We start from the raw sequence: 26,585 nt of genomic DNA, 5'->3' as shown, positions 1-26,585 counted from the left end.
TCTAGATGCGCGCGCCGTTTGACAAACTGCGGTTACAAACAAGACGGCGTGGATAGGAGTGAACTCGTTGTACACGACAGAGCGTGAAACAAATCTAAAAACACGAAGTTTAAAAAAATAAAAATAATTCTGCAGTTCGTGGAGCTCGTCTGTGCAGCTGCATCCTCTGTCCTCAGTCCGTCTACTGACGTCTGTTCAGCAGGTCACAGTTCTTCCTCAATCACTCTGTCCTTCATCACGCTGACTAAAAGTCAAGGTCACAGCTGACTGGGTTGCATTGCTATAGTTCCCAAATCATTTTATGTGAACCCGATTGCACTTGGTAAGTCTGCAGTAGATGGAATCAATAAATTGGTTAATGTGTACAAACTTTCCCAACTTATGAGTGTCAACTCTTCAGTAAACTATTGTTTACTCAGAGATTGCCTCTGACTGCCTTTCAGCGTCTGTGCTCAGACAGGACAGTTCTCTTGACGAAACGGAGACTATGGGTCATGTCCTGTGAAAGGACGGTAAGTTGGGTTACCGTTGAATGACGTTCAGACCTCACATCAACACTTTAAACATCTCAGTCTGTTGAAGCATCTAGAAGATGCGTTCCCCCCTCCGTTCAGCATTTTTAAAGACGAAGATCTGAAAAGTGTATTTGTATTCCATCCCTGCAAGTATGTCCTTCCTTCAGGAATGGGAAAAAATACAACAGAATAAACCTAGTAAGACAGGTTTATAGTAACTTTGGAGGAGCTGCAGAGATCCGCAGCTCGAACGGGGAAATGTGTTGACAGAATTATTGTTATTTGTACACTCCACAAATCTGGCAAATAGAAAACTTGTGTTGAAAGAAAGACACATTAAGTCCTGATCATAGTTTGTCTGTAGGCACCAACAGGAAAGAAGGTGATCTGCCTAAAATGTTTGCCTACATTGACAATATAATGTGTTATAGAAAAGAAGCAAAGCACATCACTGTGAACGTCACTTGATGCATCTCCATGGTGAAGCAGGGTGGTGGCAGCATCATGCTGTGAGGAGGACAGAAAAGCTGATTAATGGAAGATGAATGGAGCTACACATGACAATATTGTGAGAAAATTTGTGCTAGAGGCTGCAGTAGCCTTGAGATTGTGATGGAGATTCACCTTCCATCAGGACATCAATTCAGTCAGTTGCAGTGCGAAGGTTTGGATCAAATTATTACTTTTGCAAGTCACTGTTTTCTCTCTTATGGTTGAGTAAAAGTTATCAAAATGACCTGAGGTTTGGATGTTATCCCCTAATGTCCTCTATGTTTTGCACATTTTAGCTTCTTCCTCGACGCTCCACCGGTTACAAATCCTTTTTGGTTTAATGGAAAAGCACAATCTAGTAGCTCCGGGGGGGGGGGGGGGGGGGGGGGGGGGGGGGGGTCAAAGTTCAGAACCCTGACTTTGGTGCATCCAAACTTATTTGGAACTTGGCTGATTTTAGAAAATAATAAAAAAAAGGTTTAAAAATCACTTCCCAGCTAACAAGAATTTATTACCAAATCTGTAGAAGGAGTAGAGTAAGAATGGTTTGAGGATGTTGGAAGACCTATATACTGTATGTGTCATGTGTGATAATGCCACATGCGGGGGAAAAAAGCGTCAAGGTAACGTGGACAGAGCAGGCCAGACTTTGTCCAGGCTGATGGAAAATTCCACCCGTCTCTGGCACCTAAATGAGTTAAGTGCATCAACATTCTTCGTGAATAAAGTAGTTTAGATTACTCTTAATGGGACGACTAATGAGTAAATGCACTGGCTCATATTTATGCTGGATTAATAAAAGAGAAAACATCACAGCAGAACAAAAACACGATATCCTAACTTAAAAATTAAACTTCTGAAAAAAGAAAGAAAGAAAAAAAATCTGCTGCTAATGTTACTCATTAATGAAAGAAACCATACGAGTGTGCTCTTTGTACCAGACTGCAGGCGGCTGCAAAAGTTCCAGAGGATAAAGGTTCTGGGTAGCTTTGATCGAAACCCCCCCTTTGTGTTGAGCTGGAGGGAAAAAAAAGAAAAAAAAAAACCTTCTCAGCAAGTGAAAGTGCATGGAAAAATTTCACAGGTCCCAGAGGCCATGGAGTGATTTCAAAAGCTCATAGTTTCGACTCTTAAAGCGACATTCACATTTACAGCAGCTTCAAGTCTTTGGAATTCCCACGATGAGAAGAATACACTGCGAGATGTCAGCACCAGGGGGCGCACTATGATGCCGTTTGAGTTCCTCCAGATTCATATTTTCACTTCACTTTTAAATCTGAAGGAAAAGAAAACAACAAAAGCTCTTTTTGGACAATAGCTGGATTAAAAGGTGTTTTTCACAACTTCTCATGTTGGTCTGGTCTGAACCGGTGTAAAATGATTAGCTCAAATACATAAACACGACGTCCTGTAAAGAGATGTACCTGTTTCTCTCCTGTGATTAAAAATAACCCACAGGTGGAATCTGTGTCGCGTGGTTTTGGATGAAGATTCAAAATAAAAATTACTTACTTGGTAAAGTGAAAATTGACCAGAATCTTATATGCAGCCAACAACAAAAACAATATATAAGTTCCCATTTTAACAAAATGGGAACTTATATTGTTTTTAGATGCCTGTGTATGATCTGTGTACAGATGTTTTTTTCTCACCAACTTGACAACAAATCATTTGTTTTGAAGTCATTGATACATTTACCTTATTTGTCTCCAAAACTGCTGTACTACAACCCCTAAAAGTCCCTTTTGACAAATAAAGCTAGTCAAAAATTGATGAGAGCAGCACATATTGCAAAAATATTGTGTCTACCTGCAATGAAGACGATGTTGAAGGTAGTGAAAAGCATTCTGGGAGTGTGGAAAGACTCTTGAAAATACTTAGGAGAAAAATTCGGACCTTTTCCAGAATCTTCCTCCTAGGGAAGATTCACAGTGTTTGACCATGCTCCCATCGTCAAACACCACAGGAGAGCCACAAATTCCCTTTACATTCGGTTTGATGATAATGGATCCTGAAAGAATCTTTAGAGGCAGATCGTCATTGATCACTGGTATCTGACTGAAGAGCCTGTGGAGGCAGGAAAGAGAGAGGAACACAGGATTTAGGAGAGATGATGAGATAATGATCGATCAAAGGGAAGATGCACATCACCAAAGTGACTAACCAGTAAAGAGATCCAGAAATCTAATTAATCTTGCCTTGAACATTTCTACACGTTTTCCATAAACATCAGTGAGTTTGATGGGATTTTATTCAAAAGACTAGGGATCTTCAACTTCAGTCCTTCAGGGTTGATGTCTTGCAACTTTAAGATGTTTCTCAGTTGCAGGACGCCGGCTTTTGATGACTAGATTTTAAGACCTAGACCATCAAAAACTTGATCTTTCTTTGTGGTTGTAGCATGACAAAACATAATAGACTTCCAAATGCTTTTGCTCGGCATTGTGTATTTTCAGGAGAGAACCCACCTGTGTTTGGGCTTGAGGGCGAATGTTGTGTGGCCGTACACGGCGTTGAGTTTCTTCTCTTCAAACCAGGTGAAGAAGATGATGGGCAGCAGCTGGAACAGGATGTGGATGAACCTTGTGTTGTACATCATGTCCACCGGACAGCCAATATCTGAAACCTGATGGATCACAACAGGCGCCGCGACGGGTGCTCATATACACCTGGGCAGCAGAACATATACTAATTAACATTCCTTCAAGTAACAGAAATATGTTAACTCAAAAAAGACAAAACAAAGAGAACAAGAACCTGCTCTGCTACTCTGCTGCCCTCCACGGCGATGTCTCCTCCTGAGTTGCCGATGCCGATGACCACCACTCTCTTCCCGTGCATGTCCTCAGGTCCCTTCTAGTCCCAGCTGTGGAGGTATTTTCCTTCAAACGTCTCTATTCCTGCAACAAGTATTAAGGGCTACAATCGCTTCTTGGGTTTTGGAAAATCCGTCATGATCGTTTTGCTATGAATTTTCCAACTATACGTGCAAACTAAACAACACAAGACCAAGACATACCTGGAAAGTCTTTAAGTAGCAGGTTAGGGTAGGTGTAATGACCGGAGCAGCACATGACTGCATCAAAGATGTGCCTCTCCTCCAGTCCATCTTTGGTCTCTCACCACCTCCCACTGACCGGTGCGAGAAAAGTCTGGTCTTTGTGTGACTTTCTTTACTGAGGTCTGAAAAAGCAAAATACCCAGAAGTTATCAAAACAGGCTTGGCAGCACAGATTTTGACCAATAAAGGTTTCTTAAGAATTGGGTTGTTTTATGTTACCTGGAAACTAATGTATTGCAGTATTTTAAAGTGCTCTGCGTACATCCTGAAGTATTTCAAGATCTTAGAGTTTGGGTAATCAGCAGGGATGGGGAAGTCACTGTAGCACATTATCTCCTTGGAAATATTGATGGTGAGAGAGCGGTAGATGCTGGCCCTGCTTGGCTCAGGCACTTCCTGCACAAAAAAAAAAAACACTGTGCAGGAAAAGAGACTAGGAAGAAGAAAACCACTGTTAAAAAAGAGGGCTGCTTTTCTTCTGCAGGAGCATCCCAGGTCCAGAAGGGAATCTGGATGGATCTAATTACATGGCAAAACTAAGAGGCTTCCACATAATAAATTTATAAAAATACCAACCTAAAAGGTCTGGATCAGGTCTGGAACAAAATCTCAAGAAACACTTTACCATTGTCCACCTTTTTGTATTGGTCCGGAAAATCAAACCCCAATAAAGTACAATGAAGTTCATAGTCATAATGTGAAAAATGTGTAAAACATCCGGGAATGTGAATGCTTTCTCGAGGTTGTACTTGCTGACTAAACATAGGGAAATTCAACTAAAGATGGCGTCTTGCCTTGAACATCCAGAGTCCTCCTATGTCATTGCTGCTTTTGAAGCAGGTGGGCTCCAGGCCCTCATCCAGGCAAGCCTTGACGCTGGTGAGACCCGAGGGGCCCGCCCCGATCAATGCGACTCTGCACCATGAAGGAGCTGCAACAGGACAGAAAATAAACTCAATTTTAGCAACCATATGTGCAGTTTTAGTTGAGCAATTCCATTGTTAAAGTTTTCATTTCCTTTTCCTCTTCCCCATTTCTCAATGTGTTTATAGCAACTTTGCTGAAACCTTTTTCCCCCAACTTTCCTCCCCTTGTGTCAACTAGTGTCCTTACTTTACATAAGTCAACTTTCTGTAAATGCTTTATTGACATTTTAAACCAAAAGCACACCTTTGCAGTATTTCACTATCTGCCTACTTGCACCCAAAGTAATTAATAGTTCAGCTGCTGTCTGCATCATATTCTTATCAGCTTTTGCTTTTATGTTCCGTCATAAAATCTTCTCGGTTCTTAGAAGTACAAATCAGGGCAAAGGCAATCTTACAATTCATTGAAAGCATTGGATTGTTGTCTTTATTTTTGATTAGATCATTTCAAAGAGTGAACACTAATCAAACGGCCCATGCAAACTCCTTGAGCCCTTTAGTTTCATCTTATTAAACCACACATGGACTGTAATGGTGTTGGATAAATTGTATTTTTAGTAATTATCAAATATTCGTTGTATCATGTAGCTTTGTAGTAACATTTAGATAATGTTTAATTATATGCTTTTTCTCTTTTTCCTCTATTCTAAGTAATGTCTCTGTGTGTTGAATAATTATGATTCCTTCCTGTGACTTCCTTGAGATGCCATCAGCAAAGCCTGGGAGATAGCGGAGACAACTCTTCTAGCAGAGTTTATTGCCCAGCAATAAACTCTGCTCTCCTGTGTGATATACAACTTGTTTTACTCAACGCCGGCCGTGTCTGGTACTCGACTGGAGCAAGAAGGATTTAGATTGTAGATAACATGTGTCTAAATAGTAAAAGTCATTAGCGCTGCAACTATGTGATAAATTGTTTTTGCCCCTCCCTTTGAGAAGTTGCAAGCGCCCAATGTACGAGGGTTTCTGAAGAGTAATAAAAAGAGAGGAGCGGAAAGATGTGTTTCAGAGCGGTAGGAGATTTGTAACTGAAAGCACATCTCTGTCCGTTCTCCTCGCGAGTGCAAAAAGAATTTAACTCTCTTGTCTTTCCTGTGTTTTGTTTAATAGGTATTTAGACCTGACAAATGGTTTACCTATAAAATGGACAGAGATCTAGTGTGCCTTTTCTTACCGTGATGATCCTTGTGTGCCGCTGTTCTGACCAGTTTGGAGGAGCATCACCTGAAGTGCAGTCTTTTATACACAAAGGAACCATCGCAGAGCCTCATTGGGGTTTTTTTCTGACCCAATTGCCCAAAAAGGCTTTTATTGGCGTGAGCAATGTTTACCCAAATCAGTGAGGTTTTTCTTCGACTAAAGTCCAGATTGCGTTCCAATCAAGTGGTGGGAGACGGCTGGCGGGTGAACGAGTGGCATTCACTGCACACGCCATCTGCATGATTGTATTATGATTTTTTATTTTTTTTATGCACAATGTCCAGCTTCAATCTACTGAAATATTGAAAGCATTTTCTACAGTATATTGAGGGGCCTTCTCGTTTGTTGTGACTTACATTCCCTTGAAGACTAGTGCATTCAGATGATTTAGTTTAACTTTTATTTCATTTCATTCACGTGAATTAGAAGGAAATTGATACGTTTTTTTTTTTTTCAAATGAAAATTTGAAGAGTTTGCTGTGTGTTTGCATTAAGACTCTCCACTTCTAAAATGTGCCGTTGTTCTTCAAATCTATAGTTTGAACATCTTGAATCTCTTCATTCAACATCTTGGTTTCTTTTCAACTTTTAGCTTAATTGAGTGACTTGTTGGTATTATCTTGATTCACGGATGAAAATATTTCACCACCAATTATGTAGCAGTAGTATTTATGAACTGCTCTCATGTAAAAAGTGTTTGACCCAACCTAACCATGATGAACTCCGTTATTAAAGCTGGTGTTTAGTGCATAATTAAAAACATCTTGTCCTGAAATGATACATGGAATGAACATCGCTGATCATGCTCATTTGGGTAAACCAAAATCTTTATGAGCTGAAAAATAAAGTCGATTTTTCCAATCATTCGTCACACACATGCATCAGAAATGACGGTAGGCGGTTTCAATTGCGTCCCCCATTTAATTAAAAATCTTTAACATATTTAACAGCAGAAGCAAATGTACTGACACGACACAATGCAATCACACCAACATATATCTGAGCACTTCAAGATAAAGCTTCAATACAGTATATTGGTTTTCAGTAAGCAAAACCGAAAACAGCTGATGAGTGCAAAATCTATCCACCACTCACATATTAACAGTGTAGCAACTTATTTTACTTTGCTTCTCTTAGGTTAAAGTCATATTCATATTCTTCACAGTAGGACAACCATAAAACAAATTTGGTCATAAATGTGCTATTCAGCATATTGTGATTTGCAACAGCAAAGGACGCTGAAATCTGGAAAGTCGCCACGTACTGGGAAGACTGTTGGTCCGTTGCTGCAGAAAGAGGGCACAGTCTGACACGCGTCAACCAAACAGTCGCCGATGGAAAAGTTTGTCGAATGGAGCGTCTGGATCTGCTCAAGCCAGGAAGAAGCCACTACGGCTAACCAGAGCTTCACACACCTCAAACCAGGGTCCTCAGCCTCCGTGACCCCATGTTGCTATTAAACACACATATTTGTTGAGTCATCTCCACCGATGACGTCACTACAACGCATTGACGATTTGCAGAAGTGCTCTTTTTTTATGTAAATATTAAGTGCAATCATATGATGATAAAAAAATTAACTCCTAACCATGCACACTCAAACACACGCTGTGAAATAATAGCTTAAGTCTAAAGGAAGACTCATCATGTTTAGACACCTGGATGTCAGTCTGGCCCATTTGCAGGTTATTGCCTTTAGAGATCTTAGAAAGAAATGATGAGGGATTTTAAAACAAAGATCAGCAGCACATTCACAAGAAAGGCAACTTTTGCTAGTTTGCAGAAGAGAAATAAGATTTAGTTCGGTTTTTGTCACAGTCATGAAAATGTGTTTGACACTATATAGCATACATCAGCTCCAGCGAAGCTGGAAAATGTTCTTGGTTAGGCTAATTCTATTTGGCATGCTGCACAGACAGGCAGATATGTTTAAGTTTTTATTACTCTACGTGGTAAAGAAAGTTACAAAACTGTACACCACCTGCTGACCTCTATGAACTTTCAGGCCATATACCGGATCATTAGAGCACAAAACTAAGTTCTTGACACCTTTCAAGGATTGTTTTCGCAGTGTGAACCGGGAGCACAGGCTTGACACACCTGCAGTAGAGGAAGTAGTTCATTTTCTGCTAGTTTTCGTATGAAAAAAGGAAAGTAGCACATCTTCACTGAAACCTCAGCCTTTGTCTGACTTTTGTTGTTTTTGTCACTAAAGCATCTATTTGTTCTGTTGATTTGATTGTTTGACATTGAGGAGAAAATGAACCGTACTCCATGCATCACACATGTAAACTTTTATATAATAATAATAATAATAATAAAACAGCACATCTATGATTTTTGTCTTTAGTTTCTCTACAGCTAAAGATGTTCTGTAATTATTGATCAGTGAATATGTTGGTATTGAGGAGGTAGCCATGACGATGCAACATGTCCTTTACAGTGTAGAAAGCCTGAAACTGTTCTCTGTGCAGAGTGGAAAGGTAGCAGCGTTAGCTGATTATCTAAACAAACAATATGCTTAGACAGTCTCTCAGAAATTTTGACTTTACGGTTAACAATTCTCTCTTTTTTTTTCGATTATTTTTGCAAATGTTTCATTTAAGAGTCCTTAAAAACAACAGTTTAGCTTTTATCTAATTGCATATTCTTCAGAGATTTTCTTTAAATGTTGGAAATTCAGATGAGAATTTGTCCCTCATTAATCATAAATTATTAAAAACAGTACTTAAAAAGGAAATAATCTAGTGAAATAAAAAACTGACACCCAAAGCAGGGAGGCGCTGTGACGGATGACTGATTTTAAGTGCTAGAGTATATCAAGTAGAAGATTTGAAAACTTATACATGTTCCCGCTGATATTTATATGGCTTAGTGAACCAGAACTTTATGATTGCTGCTGCTGGGTGAAGCAAAATCCACAGATGCAAGCAAACATGGCCAAAAGGATCAAGTGTAAACACTCAACATTTGACTCCCAAATCCTTAAAATATCCCCTCAGTGGTCAGATCTGATCTGGTAGAGCAGGGAAACCAGGTCGATGCAATTCAACAGAACAGATTATCAGTCAGAAAAAGTGTAAACATGATGACAATATTGATTATAAGAAGCTAATTGGGTTTACTCTGAATGTGATGGGCTGAATATGAAATCTTAGACGTTAATGACTAGATCATCTATGTGCGCTGAGAATAAGGAGGAGGAGGACACCATATGGCTGATCTTATTACTGATGAACTCCTGGTAATGTATCACATGGTCCAGCCAACCCACATGTTTGAAACAACTTTACAAATCTTACTTTAACAACAGTGACTTATCCACAGTAGTAGAAAAACATCTAAACATGCATTAGTTTTATTTTTTAGTGCATCTTATGGATCGGAACTCAAAACTACTTCTTATGTTCGCTTGCCTCTGCATTAACTAATGGAAAATAACAACTATCTTGATCATGTGATTTTTTTTAAAGACATAAGCACAACTTGGTCCTAGAAATGTATTTAGTCACCGTGTGTATCCTGGTGAACAGGAAAGTTGAGTTAGCTAAAGTGCTAAGCAGAGTCTCCTCCAATTTGGTCTTTAATCCCTTGAAATAATCGGTATCAACATTGTGATTAACGCTGACGATGATCTGCAGAGATATTTGGATCCTGGCATTTATCTGGACCCAGAGGACCCGAGTGCCAAACTCCAAAGATCTGAACGTGACGGAGCGTCTGTGAGACCCGTCTTGATAATCTGAGCTGCTCATCCAAACAGAGGCCAGCTTCAGGACCCCTCAGAAGACTCAACCCATGTTTTGCTTGATTACAAACATATTAGCGACATAAAACAGACCTGCGCAGTGTTAGGTTTGTTTCATAATGTTGTTGATGTTTAGTAGATGCTTCCTACCTACAAACCCAAATGAAAGGTAAGAACCAGACTGAATGTCTGTAAAGTAGCAGAAAGCAGTACTTTGGGGAACTCTTCTCCTGAGTCTACCCCAATGAAAATAATTTTAGAGCAGAGAAATGAAAATAAAAAATGTGCAGAGGCCCTTAAAGCAAAACCATTTCGCACCCCCTCTCTTCCTCTCAGTCTCTAAATTTAAGCTAAATGCCCGAGCAGCCCCTGTAGAGTTTCAGGAGAGAGCCACAGTATCTCCACCAGTTTGTACTGGCAGTACCCCATCCAAAACCCAAACAGCACATCGGTAACATGGTGCCTGCCCAGCAGCACCCGGCTGAGCCCCACCAGGCCCACCCACAGCAAGACCAGGACCCTGAGCGGCGCAGCCAGCACCAGGTGGGCCAGCAGGAAGCGGCCGCACATGGCGGCTCGGGTGGCGTGGCCGGAGGGGAAGGAGTAGCGGTCCACGGAGAAGGTGGCAAACATGTCCATTTGGTTATGAGCCGGCCGGCGCCGACGCACCACCGCTTTGACCGCGCCGACCAGGATGAGGTCCAGCAGAAGGCCTGTGGGAGAGAAGAAGAAGAAGCAGACATGGAAGAACATCACAACGCTGCACCACAAACAGGAGGACTACCTCTACATTACTAACAATTATTTTAAGCCATCAATTATTCTGACAATTAGCTGGATAAAAAAGTGGCACAGCCTACAGATATGTTGTTTAACTCAATAAGCCTTTTTAATAGTGTTAGAGAAACATTAAAAGATGCAAAGAATCAAATACTTCAATTGCTTTTTGAAATAAGAAAATTAGCATTTCATTACCTAAACTCCATAGCATTCCTTTAGTAAATCTAAACCGGGTGAAGCTTAAACTTAAAGAGTTCTGTGTAGAACATATTTACAGACAAAGGTGTTTTTATCTTAGATGCAAAACATATAATTTTCTACAGTTTTGGCTTAATTACTGCGCTGAATATGTTGTTTTTTCATCCAGTGGCCATTTTTTGAGTCTGTATACTCAAGTTAACGATTAATAATTTACTAAATTAGTTCACAATTAATTGTTTCAGCCCTACTCCACATAGATTGCACGATAACAAGATTAGTGAAACCCATCAAACTCCAGTCATTCAGACATCATTGTCTTGGCGCCATCTGGTGGCGGTGTGAAGAAAGTGCCCGAGTCTCAGACATTTGCTCAAATCTGACAACACACAATTTTTCACTCCAAGTTTATTAATCAAGTTTCCAGACTCTGTAAATGCTTATTGACCCTCAGAAGAGACTGTAGTACCTCATCAGAAACATGCGACATGATTAAACCTCAGAGCGCCACCTCCTCAGTCCTCCTGGAATCAAGTTTCCCAACACAGACTTGACCTAAAACTAAAATTACATGTGCTACTAATAACATTGCCCAATGGCTTTACTCCAAGTGTCCTAATAAGTCCACACAGTGTGAGAGACTGGTGCAGCCTGCAACTCTCCATACATGCAACAATACCAGAAACACAGCCGGCTCTGTTGCAGCTCCAACTCAATGCACGACGATGTACAGGTTCAGTGAACATCGAGCTTAAAACGTTGAAGTAGAGAAGAAAATGGGAATAATGGTGGCTGCACATTTTAACATGGTTAGTTATCCCACCGAGAAGTGCTTATATGGGGGCCGCTTGGAAAATTAAGAAATATAACAGGTTAAATTAAAAAATACTATAATTTTTATATTGTAAAATGTAAAAAATATATAAATATTTAGAAGATGGTTAAAATCAACCTGTGCTGCACAAATGAAGAGTGTTGGGTCATAATGACCTTTATTTGGTGTTAAATCAGACCAAAATATGACAGGATCAGCAAATTAGCAAGTTAGTGTTGATTTAATCTAATGGTGTCAATCTGTTTATTCCAAGAGTTTATGGCTCACTAGACCGTTTTTAATGAATGGAGGAGCAAAGTTAGAGTACGGTATTCTTAAACCCATTCACTGTTTTTTATTTTTAAAGTTAATCTCACAAACATTAACAGGTTTCTCAAAGGTCAGTTTGCCTTTTCACAGTTTCATATTCCTGGAGCCCACTTCCACAAGGCAGTTTTGAACAAACCATGCATCATTTTGTGCCAACAAATGGGATGTTTTTGTACTTCATAACTTTAGATTTTCTACTCTGCAAGTAGAAGCCGGTAAATCGCGCTTAGTGAAATGCGAGTTGAAACTGCCAAATCGGTATTTGGAGCAAAAGCTATTTAGAAATGATGAGAAATAAAACGCGGTCAGATCAAAACTGTCGACGAAAACAAAGCGTGAACCTCTAAAATAATCTGACACCAACAATCACATCCTAGTCTGCTGGGTAAACCGAATGTGAACCGAGCTGACGTCTACTTCTCATGTTACCGAACGCAGACTGTAAATATTGTTCAATGTGACAACCGCTTAATGTGGCGACAGCGCATTTTAATGTTAGACCATGATGCTGCAGAAATGTTCCCAGTACGTAAAAGGGAATAAAACCATCAGCTCTGATTAGAGGAACTGTTAAGATGCGCCTGATGTTTGGGAGGATTTATGTCCGCCAGCAACAGAGTGCTAAAAAATTCATGCAACGTCGGGGCAACTCTGCCAAAATCTGCAGGGAAACCCCTCAGAAGAATAGATTCTAGAAAAATGCTAATGAAAACAAGTATTTCTCGTCACATCATAAGTGATGCATTCAAATGCTTGGCTACATTTGTTCTAAATTATTAGATTTTTCTCTTTTTAGAGGTCTAATGTGATCTAGATTTTCTACAAACTTTAAAAGCCATGGACAAAATGAAAGTTTTAGAATTTAGCAAAAACTCTTCAGTAAAAATAAAATTAATCTGTCCCTAATTTGACCTTTGTTTCTATTGCTCATGGTCTAATCAAAGTAAAGCTGCAAGAACATTTAGGGGGATGAGTATGGACAACAGCAGTATGTACAAGAGAGTATGAGTACTTTCATTTTAACTATCTTGATTTTATAACTCTATGAATGAACTAGATGAATACTACTTTCTGCAAATTCATTTTAACACCACTCAATAAACGTAGATTTTACTTGCTTTTCATCATTTCCATTCTTTCTAATATTTGTGGTTTTATTCTTTGTTTCATCAGGACCTATGCGGTTTAGAAATGTTATGCTTCCCGTGATCAGAATCTCATTTAAACCCAATTGTTTCCGGTGTACGTGTTGGATCTTCGCTTATATGAAGCACTGATTTATTTCCCCCTTATTTAAGTGTTTCACAAAGGTGAATAGCATCCCAACTCAAGATCTGAAGTAATGTAAATAAATAAATCTGGCAAATTTCTGTTTCTTTGGGATTAGAGAAACATTTGGTTGTTTTGTATTACCCTGTTGTTCACCATGAAATATTGCAGAATATTATGTCAGCGGTGACAATGACAGGTGATGCTTCCACATTTAAAGAAAAACATTATGATCACGACAGGCAGCATCAGTCACTTATAGCGAGGATTATGCGAGATGTGGAGGCAGAGCAAAGCAGGGTTATTATGCTTTCTACATGTGAGTCCAGTTGCTTTCTTCAACTGAGTCCAGTTATTGCGTTATTTACAATAATGAACCCATGACGGAGCGCATTTACCCATGAGCAGGTTGAGCATGACTTCCTGTCCTGCAGCACTGTCGCTCTTGTACATGGAGTAAGCAGCGCCTGCCAGCCACGGGATGCCATGTCCGGATACCTCGATCAGCTTCATCAAGGGGCGAGCGCTGCCCCACGACGAGTCCTCGCAGGCGCACACGCTGAGCCGCTTGGACAGCCAAAGGTCGATGGCGAGCAGGGAGCTGAGCGAGATGCCGATGAGGGACGGGTTGAGCCGTATGCCGTCTTCCTCAGGCGGCCCCTGACCGCTCGCCGAGCCCGTGGAGGAGCCGGAGCCTCGGCGACGCGAGGGGCTCTCCGAGGCCCGGAGGCGAGCGGTGGTGGGGTCGGAGCCCTGTCGCTGGAGGAGGTGCGGCGGGGAGGAGCGGTTCAGCGGCTTGGTCAGCGACACGAAGTCGAAGTTACTGCCGAGCACCGGGCTGCCATCCCTGCGACCGGCGTTCTTAGCCTTTGGAGAAGGCATTTCCTCTTCTATGCTTTAGTAACCCGTCCACTCAAGAAAAAATGATACGAAAACGATAAATGAAAAATGTCAGCCGCTTTCCGAAGGTTTTCGCTCCTTTAGCTCATCTGTTGATAATTCCTGTCACGTCCGGGTACCTGGAAGCGAACCGCCATATTTGTTGCTCTTTACGCAGAGGACCCTGGGAAATTGAGTCTTCTTTGTGTTTGTTGCATTGTTCTGGTTGGACCTTACGCTACGGAACCCCTTATGGGACATGGGAATTTTTATTTTCTTTTGCGTTACATTTTGCGAAGCAACGCAAAAGGTTCTCTCGCAATAATGTACTGATTAGTGAGACCCTGCATCCTCATATGAGGACATTACATTTTTGTAAACACAGATGTAAATAATAACATTGATTGAATGGTCTTATCGTCACACAGATAGGCCCAATGTCCTCGTCTGAGGACATTGGGTTTTGAGATAACCACTTATTGTAGAAAGCTAAAATATCATTTTTAGGCTAATTGGGTCCTTATGATCCCAAATGACAAGGAGAAAATGTATATGCAAAAACAGACCCATTGTCCTCATATGAGGGCATTGGTGTTGACATAGTTCAAGAGCACATAGAAAGCTAAAATTTAATTTCAACTAAAATTAGGTCATACTAATCCTAAATAGTAAGGAGACATAAAAAATGCACATCAAACAAAAGGTCTCACGAGGTTATTGCGGCATAATTGAGTACTGAAAGTCTTTCTTACGGTGTCGGTGGCCATTGTAAGGATTTCGTGAGGTTTTTCCACACGTTAATATCTCGTGAAATATCTGAAGTTTTATATCTTTTTCTTTAGGATAGAAATGCATCACAAACCTATGATATAAATGGAAACAGAAAGTGGGAAAGACGAAAAAATACATCCAAACTATTTGGACTATTTCTGAGTTATTATCGCGGGGTAATAGGTCATCTGACAGTTTTAATTGCGTCTCTTTTGTGTTGGTAGTCTGAATAGTTTAAAGGGCCGCTTTCGTGTGCAGCTCTATCTCAACCTGATACAAACAGACATAAACATGCAGTGAATAAATCGATTTTCAATCACTTTTTTTGCACCAAATAGTTAACACTGAGGCTCTTTAAATGTGTATACAAGTCTTGCGAGGTAAAGCAAAATAAACTTTTTCCCCCATCTTTTGAAATGTTTTTCAAAACCCTGTTGAATTTAATTCCACTGTTAGTAACTACTTTGCTTTGGTCTACAACAAAAAACAAACAAACAAACAAAAAAAAACAATACTACGCACACATTTTGTCATTGTAGAAAATGTGTAAAAGTTGACGATGTTTGATTAAAGGCACTCCATTTGCCAGTACTTGTTACAATCTAAAAGTAACTGCACCTGTTGTAGTTACGTTACGCGTGTTACAGTAATCTCTAAGGCAGTAAGATGATAACAGTGGCTATAAACATTTTAAGTTTGAGATTTAAGTTGTTTAAATCAGCTAAAACAAGGGCTCTGCCATCTGACTGGAAAATCACAGCTTTTTTTCTTCATTATCACTATAAAACTATCACTAAAAATGCCTTCACATAAACTCACTTTGAAATCATTTGAAATATTTCTTCAACACTGTGAGTGCAAGCGTCATCTTCTCTGCACATTTACAACTAAATAAAATTATGGCATTTCATACATAAAATGCTTCTTTCTCTTACTTTTTGTATTTGTATCGGTTACGTTATCCATTCAGGTTCTAGTTAAAGATGAAAAGAAAAGAAATAATGACGAATTTAACGCCTCTTCTCTGATTGGTCAGGGGTCTAGAGTGCGTTATTTTAACCACGCCCCCTTTTCCGGGTTCATTCATGCTCCCTTGAGCCGCTATCGCAGTGCCTGCTGCTCTCTTCCAGGTCTGCCAGCCTTTTACTTCACAGTGTGTGAGCTTCAGCTTAGAGCCAGCCATGCCTGGGATCCTGCTAGGAGAAGTGTTCCCAAACTTTGAGGCGGACACGACTTCCGGAAGGATTAAATTTCACGATTTTCTGGGCGACTCGTAAGTGCGCACAGCTCGGAAGAGCTCTACCTCTCAGCACAGCTTCTCAATTTTCTGCATCTTTGAGTAACATGTGTAACATGTGGTGAAAGCCTGCTCTGTAGAGTGTGGAGTAGAAAGTATGACATTACGGCAGATCGGTTCTGAATGTAGTTTTATTGTGTTTATCTGACTCCGTAAGATTTCCCAGTTAAGTGATGCCAGCTGGCTACAATAGATGGGTTTATATAAGCAGGGTGCATAACTTTAATTGTTTGCCTGTAATCTTTATTTTACATGTTTCACTGAGCACAGAACTAATTCAAAGCCTCGAAAACAGCCTAATTTATGAAATTAATGTAAAAACATGCACTTTGAGGCTCGTTTGTTCAAAAATAGTGTTGATTTGGTGGGACTGTATGTTTTCCTCATGCTGCACGACCTTTTTAGATGTTTTCTTTTCTAGTAAAACTGGTCAATCTTGGCCAAACAGGATAAACCAGTTGTCACCAACCTCTAAATTCAAATTTTGTGGATTTCTTTTCCTCCTGCGGACGCCAGGCAGATGAACACAGATGTGCTGGACAGTAACTCACTTCTTTCTCACGGTGGGAATTGGGAGAGGCAGTCATCTGTTAAAGCTGCGTCCTAGATTTTCTTGCTTCCTGTTATGCTATTCATCGATTAAGATTGTTCCTGCCAATGCACGTGGAAGGTCGAATCCCTGGAAAGCACAGGACAAAGCCCATTTTGAATAATTTGTTGCTAGAACCTGCTCCAGAGGGCATGGGGGGAGGAAGTGGTGTGATTCTGGCCAGCTAGACATCAGGTGATCCTCATACCGCTTGGGGCCAGGGGTTTTCTGTTCCCTTTCACTGCATGTGATGCCAAATCAAAAGAAACAATGTGATGTTTTGCTTTAGATGTCTGCCATAGCATTGTCATTTTATTAACTTATGTTGCTCTTATCAACACTTCAGGGGATTTGTGAATAATAAATCCAGAAATCCTGTGCCTCAGCCTGAGGTTCCCAAACATGTGGCTAGAATGAGGTGCCACTGACCTTTTAGGCTTTACTGAGGTCCAATTGTTAATAGCAGTCATGTGTTGTTAAAATCATATGTTCGTGAGCAAAGCTTGACGTCAATCCGCCCGGTGGAGGCGATGGATTTTATTTTATTTTATTTTTTTCCTGCAGGTGGGGTATCTTGTTTTCCCACCCGGCGGATTACACTCCGGTCTGCACCACCGAGCTCTCACGCGCCGCCAAGCTCGCCGATGAGTTCAAGAAGCGCGGGGTGAAGATGATCGCCCTGTCCATCGACAGCGTTGAGGATCACAAGAACTGGAGCAAGGTGAAGCATTCTAACTCGGAGCAGACCCAGAGTGCTTGTGGATCGACCGATGACGATCGGTAGTTGTTTGCGTTCTAATGGCGTGGTTGCTTGAAGTCCTCATGACCAGGGGAAGCAGGATTATTTTTGATAAACCTCAAACTGAATCAGGGATTTCATCACTTTATTGACGTTTTGTGCTCATTGACTTTTACTGTTGGTTCAAAGTCCAATTATTTCAACCGTAGAGACACTCCTCTAGTTCATGAATGTTTATTGGTCAGTAAAATACATTTTACTATTTCTGGTGGGTAAATTAAAAAAAAATTCTTAATTTAGAAATGTTTTATAAGAAGCTAAGGAAGTTTAGTTTAATCCATGTGAACTGTACTGGCTCACGGGCCAGTAAAGTTAAACATTAGCGCTTGAGCACGTCCCAACTAGAAGAGCAACAAACAGCGGTTGGAATCATCCAGTTTTTTTTCTTGCCAATCTGCACCCAAAGTACAGTTTTGTTTCCCCCCCACCCCACCTGTCCAGTTTATTTATATGGGACCTAATCACAACATGTCATCTCAAGGCAGAGGGGAAGAAAAGTTATGCAATCCAATCCTGCATGCATTCCAAATTATTCCAATTGTCAAACAACTCTATCTATCTTATCACTCTAATCTGTTAAGTTTTCTGAGTCATTGACTTGCAGCATTCACTCCTCCGGGATGAGCACGTAGCGGCAGCAGAAAATCACGTATGTTTGAGAAGACGGAGCTTACGCATAAAAAAGACACGGAAACATTGATTGTACAGTACTTTCTATGTCGCAGAAGAGTACGAAATTAATGGCAGCAGTAGCTCCTTTAGTGGCTTCGTCTAGGAGAGAAACATCTTAGATAAGTTTGGTGCCACTTTTCAAGCATATAGGATGAGAGAGAGCACATTAGTCACAGCAAAATTTCAGCTAATAGCTTTATTTAGAAGAGATGCATGGTTAAACACTGGGAGTAACGGCCAAGTGTACCATCGATTTAAGGATAATGTTGCATTTTTGGCACTTGAATCTGGTTTTTGCTTTGTACTTTTGTAGTTTTAAAAGTAGACATCTGCTTCATGGAGCTGGTTTCTGCCACTCATTCTACTTTTTGAAATTCTTTGGACCAGCAGTAAAGCTGCAGTCTGAGAGCAAAATGCTCTGTTGGGATTGGATCTCTGATGTATGATGGCACTTGATTATTAAGGGCTTTATATGTGAGAGGCGGAGGATCCCCTTTCTCATTCCTGATTGCAAACAATTAGAGAAGTCCAGCCGTAACGTAACTAATGCTTAGACTAGTTTTTGCAGCATCAGTCCTGGACAAGATATGTAATCTAGATCAGTTGACTTAAAAAACAGTTTTTCTTTCTTTTTTAAAATTTTCTTTTTCAAAGATTATGTCTTATCAGAATTTAAAAGCAGAAAAATTAGTCATCCAGGTTTTTACGTCTTCATTCCTGTAGTCTACCTAACGGATCGGATTTTTGGACGAATATAGCCGAGTATCATCAGCATAGATGGAGATGAAAGTAAAGAGAATTGCTCCAAGCATTGAACCCTGTGGGACTCCACAAATGGACTGTGAAAAGATTTGATTTGTATCAACAAACTGGAATCTGTCAGACAAATAAACCTGCTTAGTGGTGTTCCCTGAATCCCTATAGCATGTTCAAGACTTTCTAAAAGAATATTGTGTTTTGGCTGTTTTTAAAGCAGCACTGGGCTCTAACAAGACCAGAACACATACAAGTCCATTATCTGAACCCATTGGAATGTCATTAGCAACTTTCACCTGTGCTATTATTAAAAAAAAAAAGAATCAAAACTAACCACTCCCACTATTTTAAGTGGGGGTATTATTTTAAGTAACAGGTTAATAACCAGCATCCTTTTTTATGGTGTTTTTAAAGTTAATTGAAAACTGTTGCTTCTATCAAAGAACTGCTGTTTCTCTTTAATGTGTTTTCATCTTAAAGCTAGAACCAATATCAGCCTGACCAGTGCACCTCTAGCTACAGTGACACTGTAGAAAACTCTTCCAGTTGTAGTTCTAAGCAAAGTGTAAAGCATAATGCGTCCGACGCCCCGTTACAGGATGTGATGGCGTTTGCCAATGAGGCCGGCACCCCTCTGCCTTTCCCCATCATCGCCGATGACAAGCGAGAACTGTCGGTCCAGCTGGGCATGCTGGACCCCGACGAGAGGAACAAGGATGGACTACCCCTGACTGCTCGCTGCGTAAGAATCCTGCTTTCTGCCTGGTTTCAATAACGAATAAAAACTAAAATTCAAGTTTGACCATTTTCTCTGGATCAGGTTTGTCTTAAAATTGACATCAGACTCTAAAAAAAAAAAAAAATAATTCAGGGCATCAAGTCTGAAAACATCCACTTGTTCAGGCCACAAGCAATGACCCAGCATATTCTGTGATGCACGTTTTATAGACGGAGATAATACTGTAATTCCTTCTTCTGTTTGATTCAAGACTCCAACCTCTGCAGGTCCACAGAGAACATGTTGCAGTTTTGAACAGAAAACTTTACAGAAATTAAGTTGTGTTGTACTCCTGCACAGACAGAGAAACCATGGAATGGGATTTCAGTATTTTGTGAGGCTCTGATTAAGTTTTTAAAATGGCATTGGGGAAAGATTTTTTTCCTGATTTTTATTTAATTTTTTTCCCCTTTTCCTTCCTTGTGTATGCCTCTCCTTGCTTCCTTTCTTGTGTCCTTCCTCCTTTTCTTTCCTCATGTATCCTACCTAGCTCCTCTTTTCCTTATCTACCGCCCTCATTTCTTTCATGGAGTTCTACATCTCTACGTTTAACACTCTGTTATCCATTAGCGTTTATATTCTCAGGGCATTGATTGGTTGAGAGGAAATACTTTCTTAGTCTTGCTCTCTGAGACAAAATTCAAATATGATCTGGGTTCATTTCAGGTGTTTGTGATCGGCCCGGACAAGAAGCTGAAGCTGTCCATCCTCTACCCTGCCACCACCGGGAGGAACTTTGACGAGATCCTCAGAGCCATCGACTCTCTGCAGCTGACGGCGCAGAAGAAGGTGGCCACGCCCGTCGACTGGAAGGTACGAAGTTCAAATTATGGACACACAGCCTCAGCACTGTCCCAGTCTCAAGTAGATGACACGCTACTTATTTTAATCATGTGATGTGACAAACCATTGTCCGTTTTTAATCTATTTATTTACTTCTTAACAATTTATTTTTGCTTTGTTTTGTTTCTTGTTAGCCTGGTGAGAAAGTCATGGTCATTCCTTCACTTCCCGATTCCGAAGCTTCCGCTCTCTTCCCCAACGGAGTAACAACCAAAGAGATGCCTTCTGGGAAAAAATACCTGCGCTACACTCAGATCTGAAGACAAAGAAATACAAACCAAATTAAAAAATATACATCGCTGCTTTATGCTTAGCTTTTTCATCCAAATCTGTTACTCCTTTCTGCATGTAGACATTTAGAGGTCCTATAACCAACCACTAGATGTCCTCCTCCAACCTTCAAACATAAAGCTTGTATTCTGTCGCTGCAGAGCTGTACTCTGCCAGTAGATGGCGCCAAGCGTACACGTCACCTCCAACATGGAATAGAAACATCCTATTGTTGGAGTGAAAGAAGCGACCTGTTATAAACGACTAAGAACAAGAAGTATCATGAACTGAGATGACTATTTACTGTTGAAGCCACATCTAAGTATGACAAAAACGGATTAATTTCAGAGCCAACTTTCATTCATTGCACGTACAGGATTCAATCAACTTTCTCTCATCATGTTCTTTCTCTTTTTGCCAAATAAACACTTTTTGAAACTCCTCTGTATGCGTTATCGTCCCTGAGTTTTGCTTGGCAACTACGAGCGTGAAGAACTTTCAAATGGTGACATAAGGATGAAACTTCAAGCCGCTTGACGCTTAAAATTTGATGATTTTTATGAAGCTCCACAATAAATACAATAATATAGTTGCATTTTAAATACTAATTTCTCACATACGCTCTCTAAACTCTGCGTTCGTTTGGTGAAAAGTAGGGGTTTGGGGGGGGGATACCGCCATCTTGAATTGTGATGTTTTTTTGTTTCTCCCTTTCTTCCATTAATCATCCCCTGACCTCTCAGGTTTATCTTGTGAGCCTTTAGAGGAGTCTGACCCCTGGGGCTAAGAAGAAGCATACTCAGGACATTATCACTTACAGACATTATTCTCTAGAGGAACATTTGTTTTTAATGCTTTCACACATTTTTATTCTTATGGAGAATGTTGTAAAATTCTAAATGAAATGTTTTAATTGCATACTGGTGCCAAAATGTCTTCCTAAAGATTCCTAGTAATGGTGCTAGAAAAAAGCAGGATCTTAAACCGTAGTAATATACCTGTATTTGGGTTTTAGTTTAACTGAATGGAAAAAAAACAAGTGTTTTTCCACAGCATGATGCTGCCACCTCCATGTTTGCAGTTTTAGCTCCACTTGTTTTTTTTACATATAGGCCTACATTTTTTGTCGTTTTCTTAACAACTTTGGCATGAGATTGAATCACACACAGATGGACTCCGTTAAATGACTTTTTAAGGCAATTAGTTGCACTGGATTTGATTTAGTTAGACTATAGGCATTCTGCACCTAGAACATGTTATATTGGAAAAAAAAAATTTTTTTTAAATGCTTAAAAAATCAGTGTAATATAGTATAAATTTCTTTCCAGTTCACTTTTGTTGCTTCTGGCTGGTTTATTACATAATAATCCAATTAAGTATATCGAAGTACAAGGCGGAAATGTTATGAAATGTGTAAAACTTCATGATATTTTTGCGCAGTGCTGCACGCTCATGAAGAATCCCAACGCCTCCCAGCAGGCTGGCTTCATCTCTAGACAGGACACCGAAGCCAAGATTGGGGTGTCTGTTTCTTCGTTGGGTTATTCAGCTGTCAAAACTGCAGAGCTGGGGATCATATTAACTCCTTTAGTCTAAAGGTGAACACTCATCTTACACACACGCACATTCACCATGAGGACAAAAGGGAAAGATGAGCGAGGTGGGAGTCACAAGGTGTTCGGGGTCCAGTAGAATAATGCTCGGCTCCCTTTTACTCCTGAGAACTGGAATTTTGCTTTTACCTTTTTCCTCCACAGCAAATGAGCTCAATAGGAGTTTCATCCTCCGATGCACTGAAATAAGGATGTACATGTTCATGAAGTCGATGCCTCTCTTCTCCTTCTCACTTCTCCGGTGGCTGCATTGTCCCCAGGAGTCATCCAAAATAACACACCGCACTGATCAAATGCATTTCTCAAATTCCTGACCACAATGGCTTGTGCCAGAGCACGAGAACCGCTTTGGATGTCAGACTTTGGCTTAATTAGCCAGTACCGATTCCCCCCTTCACCTCCCCACGTCTCCCATCACGCTGTTCATCTGTCACCCCTTCACTTTCTTGGCTGTGGAGCCCGCTCACTCCACCTCTCTTCATCCAAACCACTCTGTGTAATTCGACACCGATCCCTATCCAGGCCTCATGAGGCAAAACACACACACACACGCCTCCCCCCACCCCCCCACCCCCACACACACACATTGTACCAGCTGTTGGTCTTTTTCTCTTTTGACTACACAATGCACACAGATACAGAGCGGAGGGTTTTTGGTGTCTCAATCCTCCAAATCTGAAATGTTACAAACTAGTTATGAGAGCACGAATAAAATCTCTTAAGTGTGGATTTTAAACTTTTGACTTTGCCAGAAAAAATCGGTTATCTAAATTTGGTGATGAGGATGTGTTGCAGCTGCCCAGAGCACCTTCTCTGACATGTTCAATGTGTTATTTAGTAATTGCTTAATAAAGGCATTTCATAACGTTGATCATTGCTGCGAAGCATTGAGGGGAAAATCCTAACCAGTGATTAACACTCTTCTTCCTCCTTGGTCGTCACGACGATGCTTATTCTCTGACAAACAACTGGATTTACACCGGGTTCCAAATTATTATCAAATTGGATTTAAGTGTCGTAAAGATGAAATTTTTTGTTGTGCTATTGAATTTATAGATGGTATTGTGTGTCAGGTCTCTTTGAATCACTATAATTAATTTCAGAGAGCTGGTTGATTAGTTTGTCTGCTGAGCTCAATTAAAGGAAATCTACTAAAGAAGGATGTTCCACATTATTAAGCAGGCCACAGGTTTCAAGCAATATGGGAAAGAGAAAGAATCTCTCTGCTGATGAAAATCATCAGATAGTTTAGTGTCGTATGACAAGATATAAAAACATTAGATATTTAACAAAAACTGAAGCATTTATTGTACTGTGAAGAGATTAGTGGCTGATTCAGAACAAAGATGGGTTTGTACAGATAAAGGCAGAATGAGGAAGGTTTCTGTTAGACAAATTCATCGGATTAAGAGATCAGCTGCTAAAATACCCTTACAAAGCAGCAAACAGTTATTTGAAGCTGCTGGAGCCTCTGGAACCTCAAGGTGGAGGATCCTCCAGAGGCTTGCGGTGCATGAAGCTACTACTGGGCCCCTAACCAGAGCTCACAAGCAGAAACGTTAACATGTAACTTGGTCTGTTAAGATGTTTTTGATTGAAATAGCTTTTGATTTTAGTACATGTGACCACTTAATGCTGCACATTCAAAGAATGACTGTTTGCAGTTCTTTATAATCCATAAAATGTTTAGAAAATCTGCTGTGCATAATAATGTGGAACAGTGCATTTTGAGTTTTTTATTTTTGAAAAAAATACTGTTCTCATGGGGAGCTTTGTTCAGTAAAATCTGATTTATACTGTAATAGTTCATGACTTGAAAATTATACTGACCATCATTTGCATTGACCGTTTAAGAAAATCTGAGAAAATATCACTTGCATAATAATTTGGAACATGGGGTATACTGAAATTAAATTAATCTCCTTGAGAAATAAATGACTTTTGAAGTCAATAGAGGTAGAGGTGGTAGAGCAAAGGGAGCTGATTATAAGTATGGACCACACTTTCCAGATTTTCTACTTGTAGAACATTTCTTCACTACTTTGTATTGATTTTCACATAAAATTCTTATTAAGATACATTAAAGTTTGTGATTGCAGAAAAATCTGGGGAAACTGCAAAAACACAAAATATTATGAAGTATTTTAGATCTAGTTTCTAGTGAAAATATCTTAGTAAACTTGAAATAAGACAAAACTAACTCGCAAGTAACTTTTCAGCAAGACATAGAAGCTTGTATTATGTAAATAATTCCTTAATATTTATAAAAAGTATTAGTTCTGTAATATAACTAACAATTATACTAACTATGGTATATTATTTCACTTAAAACTAGTTCTACTTCATCAATATTAAGGAATTATTGACTTAAAACGAGCTCCTATTTCTTGCTGAAAAGTTACTTGTAAGTTAGTTTTGTCTTATTGCAAATGCACTAAGATATTTGCACTAGAGATTAGACCTAAAATACTTGCTAACAACATTTTGTGTTTTCGCAGTGAAGCTCCAGAGCTTTGAATACTTTTTCCAAAGCAGTGTGGTACAACTTTAATCCTTCTGACATAAGAACTGAATTTATTACGTTATTTACCTTTCGGGGGGGGGGGGGGGGAATGCTGAATAAGCATAATCCCTTAAATGTCAAAGTACTCCCTTAAAAGAGTTGTGGTGCAGAGAGGCCACAGCATATAAGCCTCTAAATATGTGTGTTTATTCATGAACATGTGCTCACCATGGGAGAGGTCTTTATTCCCATCTTGTGTGCCAGGCATTGACTTCATCACCTGAAGCTGCCCGTGACCCTCAGGTTAACAAGCCAGAGACCAGAGGAGCTGCACAGCGCACACTAAAACACACACACACACATGCACACCCTGCCCCCCCCCCCCCCCCCCACACACACATGCATTGGGCTACAGCTTGATGCTTTCCAGACGCCCAGCCTCCCTCCAGCATCGCCTGGCACTCTCCGCTCTTCCCGTCTCCCACACACTCGCACAAAATCAGTCCCCCTCCTCCATCTTCTTATCAAGGTCTTTTTTTTTTTTTTTTTTTTTTTTTTTGCTTCTTCAGCTTCCCTTTTCCCATGCATAAACAAAAAAAAAAACTGCACATGCACTTTTTTTTCTTTGTTTACTTTTCTTCCCTCGTCTTCTTTATGCAGTGTTCGCGTTCTGAAAGCGCCGCACATCAAAAGCATTACGGCGGAGATTGTCTTACTGATAGGCGGTGAGACAGATGGGCAGACTGAAGGTCAGGCAGACAAACAGACACGGGAGCAATGACCTCATGATCTGGCTGAACTTTAAGGAACATTATCCGCCTCGCAGTCGAGCCTCACCTTTTCACACTTCCCTCTCTGGCTAAAGCAAGGGTCAACTGGCCTTTCAGTAGACACACACACACACACACACCCCGTCTCACCCCTGCATGCCGGCGTAATGATAAAGGTGTGTGATTCAAGTGCCCAGATAAATGCAGCTGTTTTGATGGCACCTTGTAAATACTCTCTCCAGACAGGCTATTAGAGCAGCGGGTTAGTGCTCCCAAAGAACAGGGTGATAAACGAGATGGTAAAAAGTGCAGTCACTCTCGGTGCTTCTCTTTATCTCTCTCTATCAATTTCATTGCCTTTCTCTAGCTTTTTGCTCCTTCTCGTGCTCGCTATTAGAGACACATTGATCACCAGCCGGTGGCGTTTCACCTGAGTAATGGCTAAGGATGTCTGGGCTTTAAAACGGCCCCCAGAGAGGCGCCAAGAGCTTCATCAAGGTGACAACGCAAATGGTCGCTCACATGATAAAGTGCGAGCCCCTGTGTGTGCGCGCGCGTGCAGAGTGCGCGCGGGGTTGGAGCGAAGGTCACCAAGAGAAAACATGAAACAACGTACAATAATGAGAAGAAACCGCACAGCTCTGATCTACTTCATTGTGTTCTCAAACATGGGAGCACGATTAGTTTAGATCAGGGGTGTCCAAACGTTTTT

The 26,585-nt window shown here is 40.4% G+C and overlaps 2 protein-coding genes and 1 pseudogene across 2 annotated transcripts; 1 reads left to right on the top strand and 2 right to left on the bottom strand.

Moving 5' to 3' along the window:
* Positions 1–1,454: 1,454 nt before the first annotated feature.
* LOC102222233 lies at positions 1,455–7,643 on the bottom strand (annotated as a pseudogene).
* On the bottom strand, positions 7,096–14,620 carry plpp6 (phospholipid phosphatase 6). The gene is made up of 2 exons (XM_005795554.2): positions 13,732–14,620; positions 7,096–10,655 (listed from the first exon to the last, which is right to left on the bottom strand). The coding sequence occupies exons 1-2, from the start codon at positions 14,213–14,215 to the stop codon at positions 10,288–10,290; spliced, it is 852 nt and encodes a 283-aa protein (XP_005795611.1). The 5' UTR covers positions 14,216–14,620; the 3' UTR covers positions 7,096–10,287.
* A 1,445-nt stretch (positions 14,621–16,065) lies between these two features.
* On the top strand, positions 16,066–21,433 carry prdx6 (peroxiredoxin 6). Its single transcript, XM_005795555.3, has 5 exons — positions 16,066–16,256; positions 17,434–17,590; positions 19,695–19,838; positions 20,541–20,687; positions 20,852–21,433. Exons 1-5 carry the CDS (start codon positions 16,165–16,167, stop codon positions 20,975–20,977), a joined length of 666 nt encoding a protein of 221 aa, XP_005795612.2. The 5' UTR covers positions 16,066–16,164; the 3' UTR covers positions 20,978–21,433.
* The last annotated feature ends 5,152 nt before the right edge of the window (positions 21,434–26,585 follow it).

This window comes from Xiphophorus maculatus, chromosome 9 (assembly GCF_002775205.1).
Source record: "Xiphophorus maculatus strain JP 163 A chromosome 9, X_maculatus-5.0-male, whole genome shotgun sequence".
Taxonomy (NCBI): Eukaryota; Metazoa; Chordata; class Actinopteri; order Cyprinodontiformes; family Poeciliidae; genus Xiphophorus; species Xiphophorus maculatus.
The sequence above is the reverse complement of the archived record's forward strand: the minus strand, read 5'-3'. Positions and strand labels throughout refer to the sequence as shown.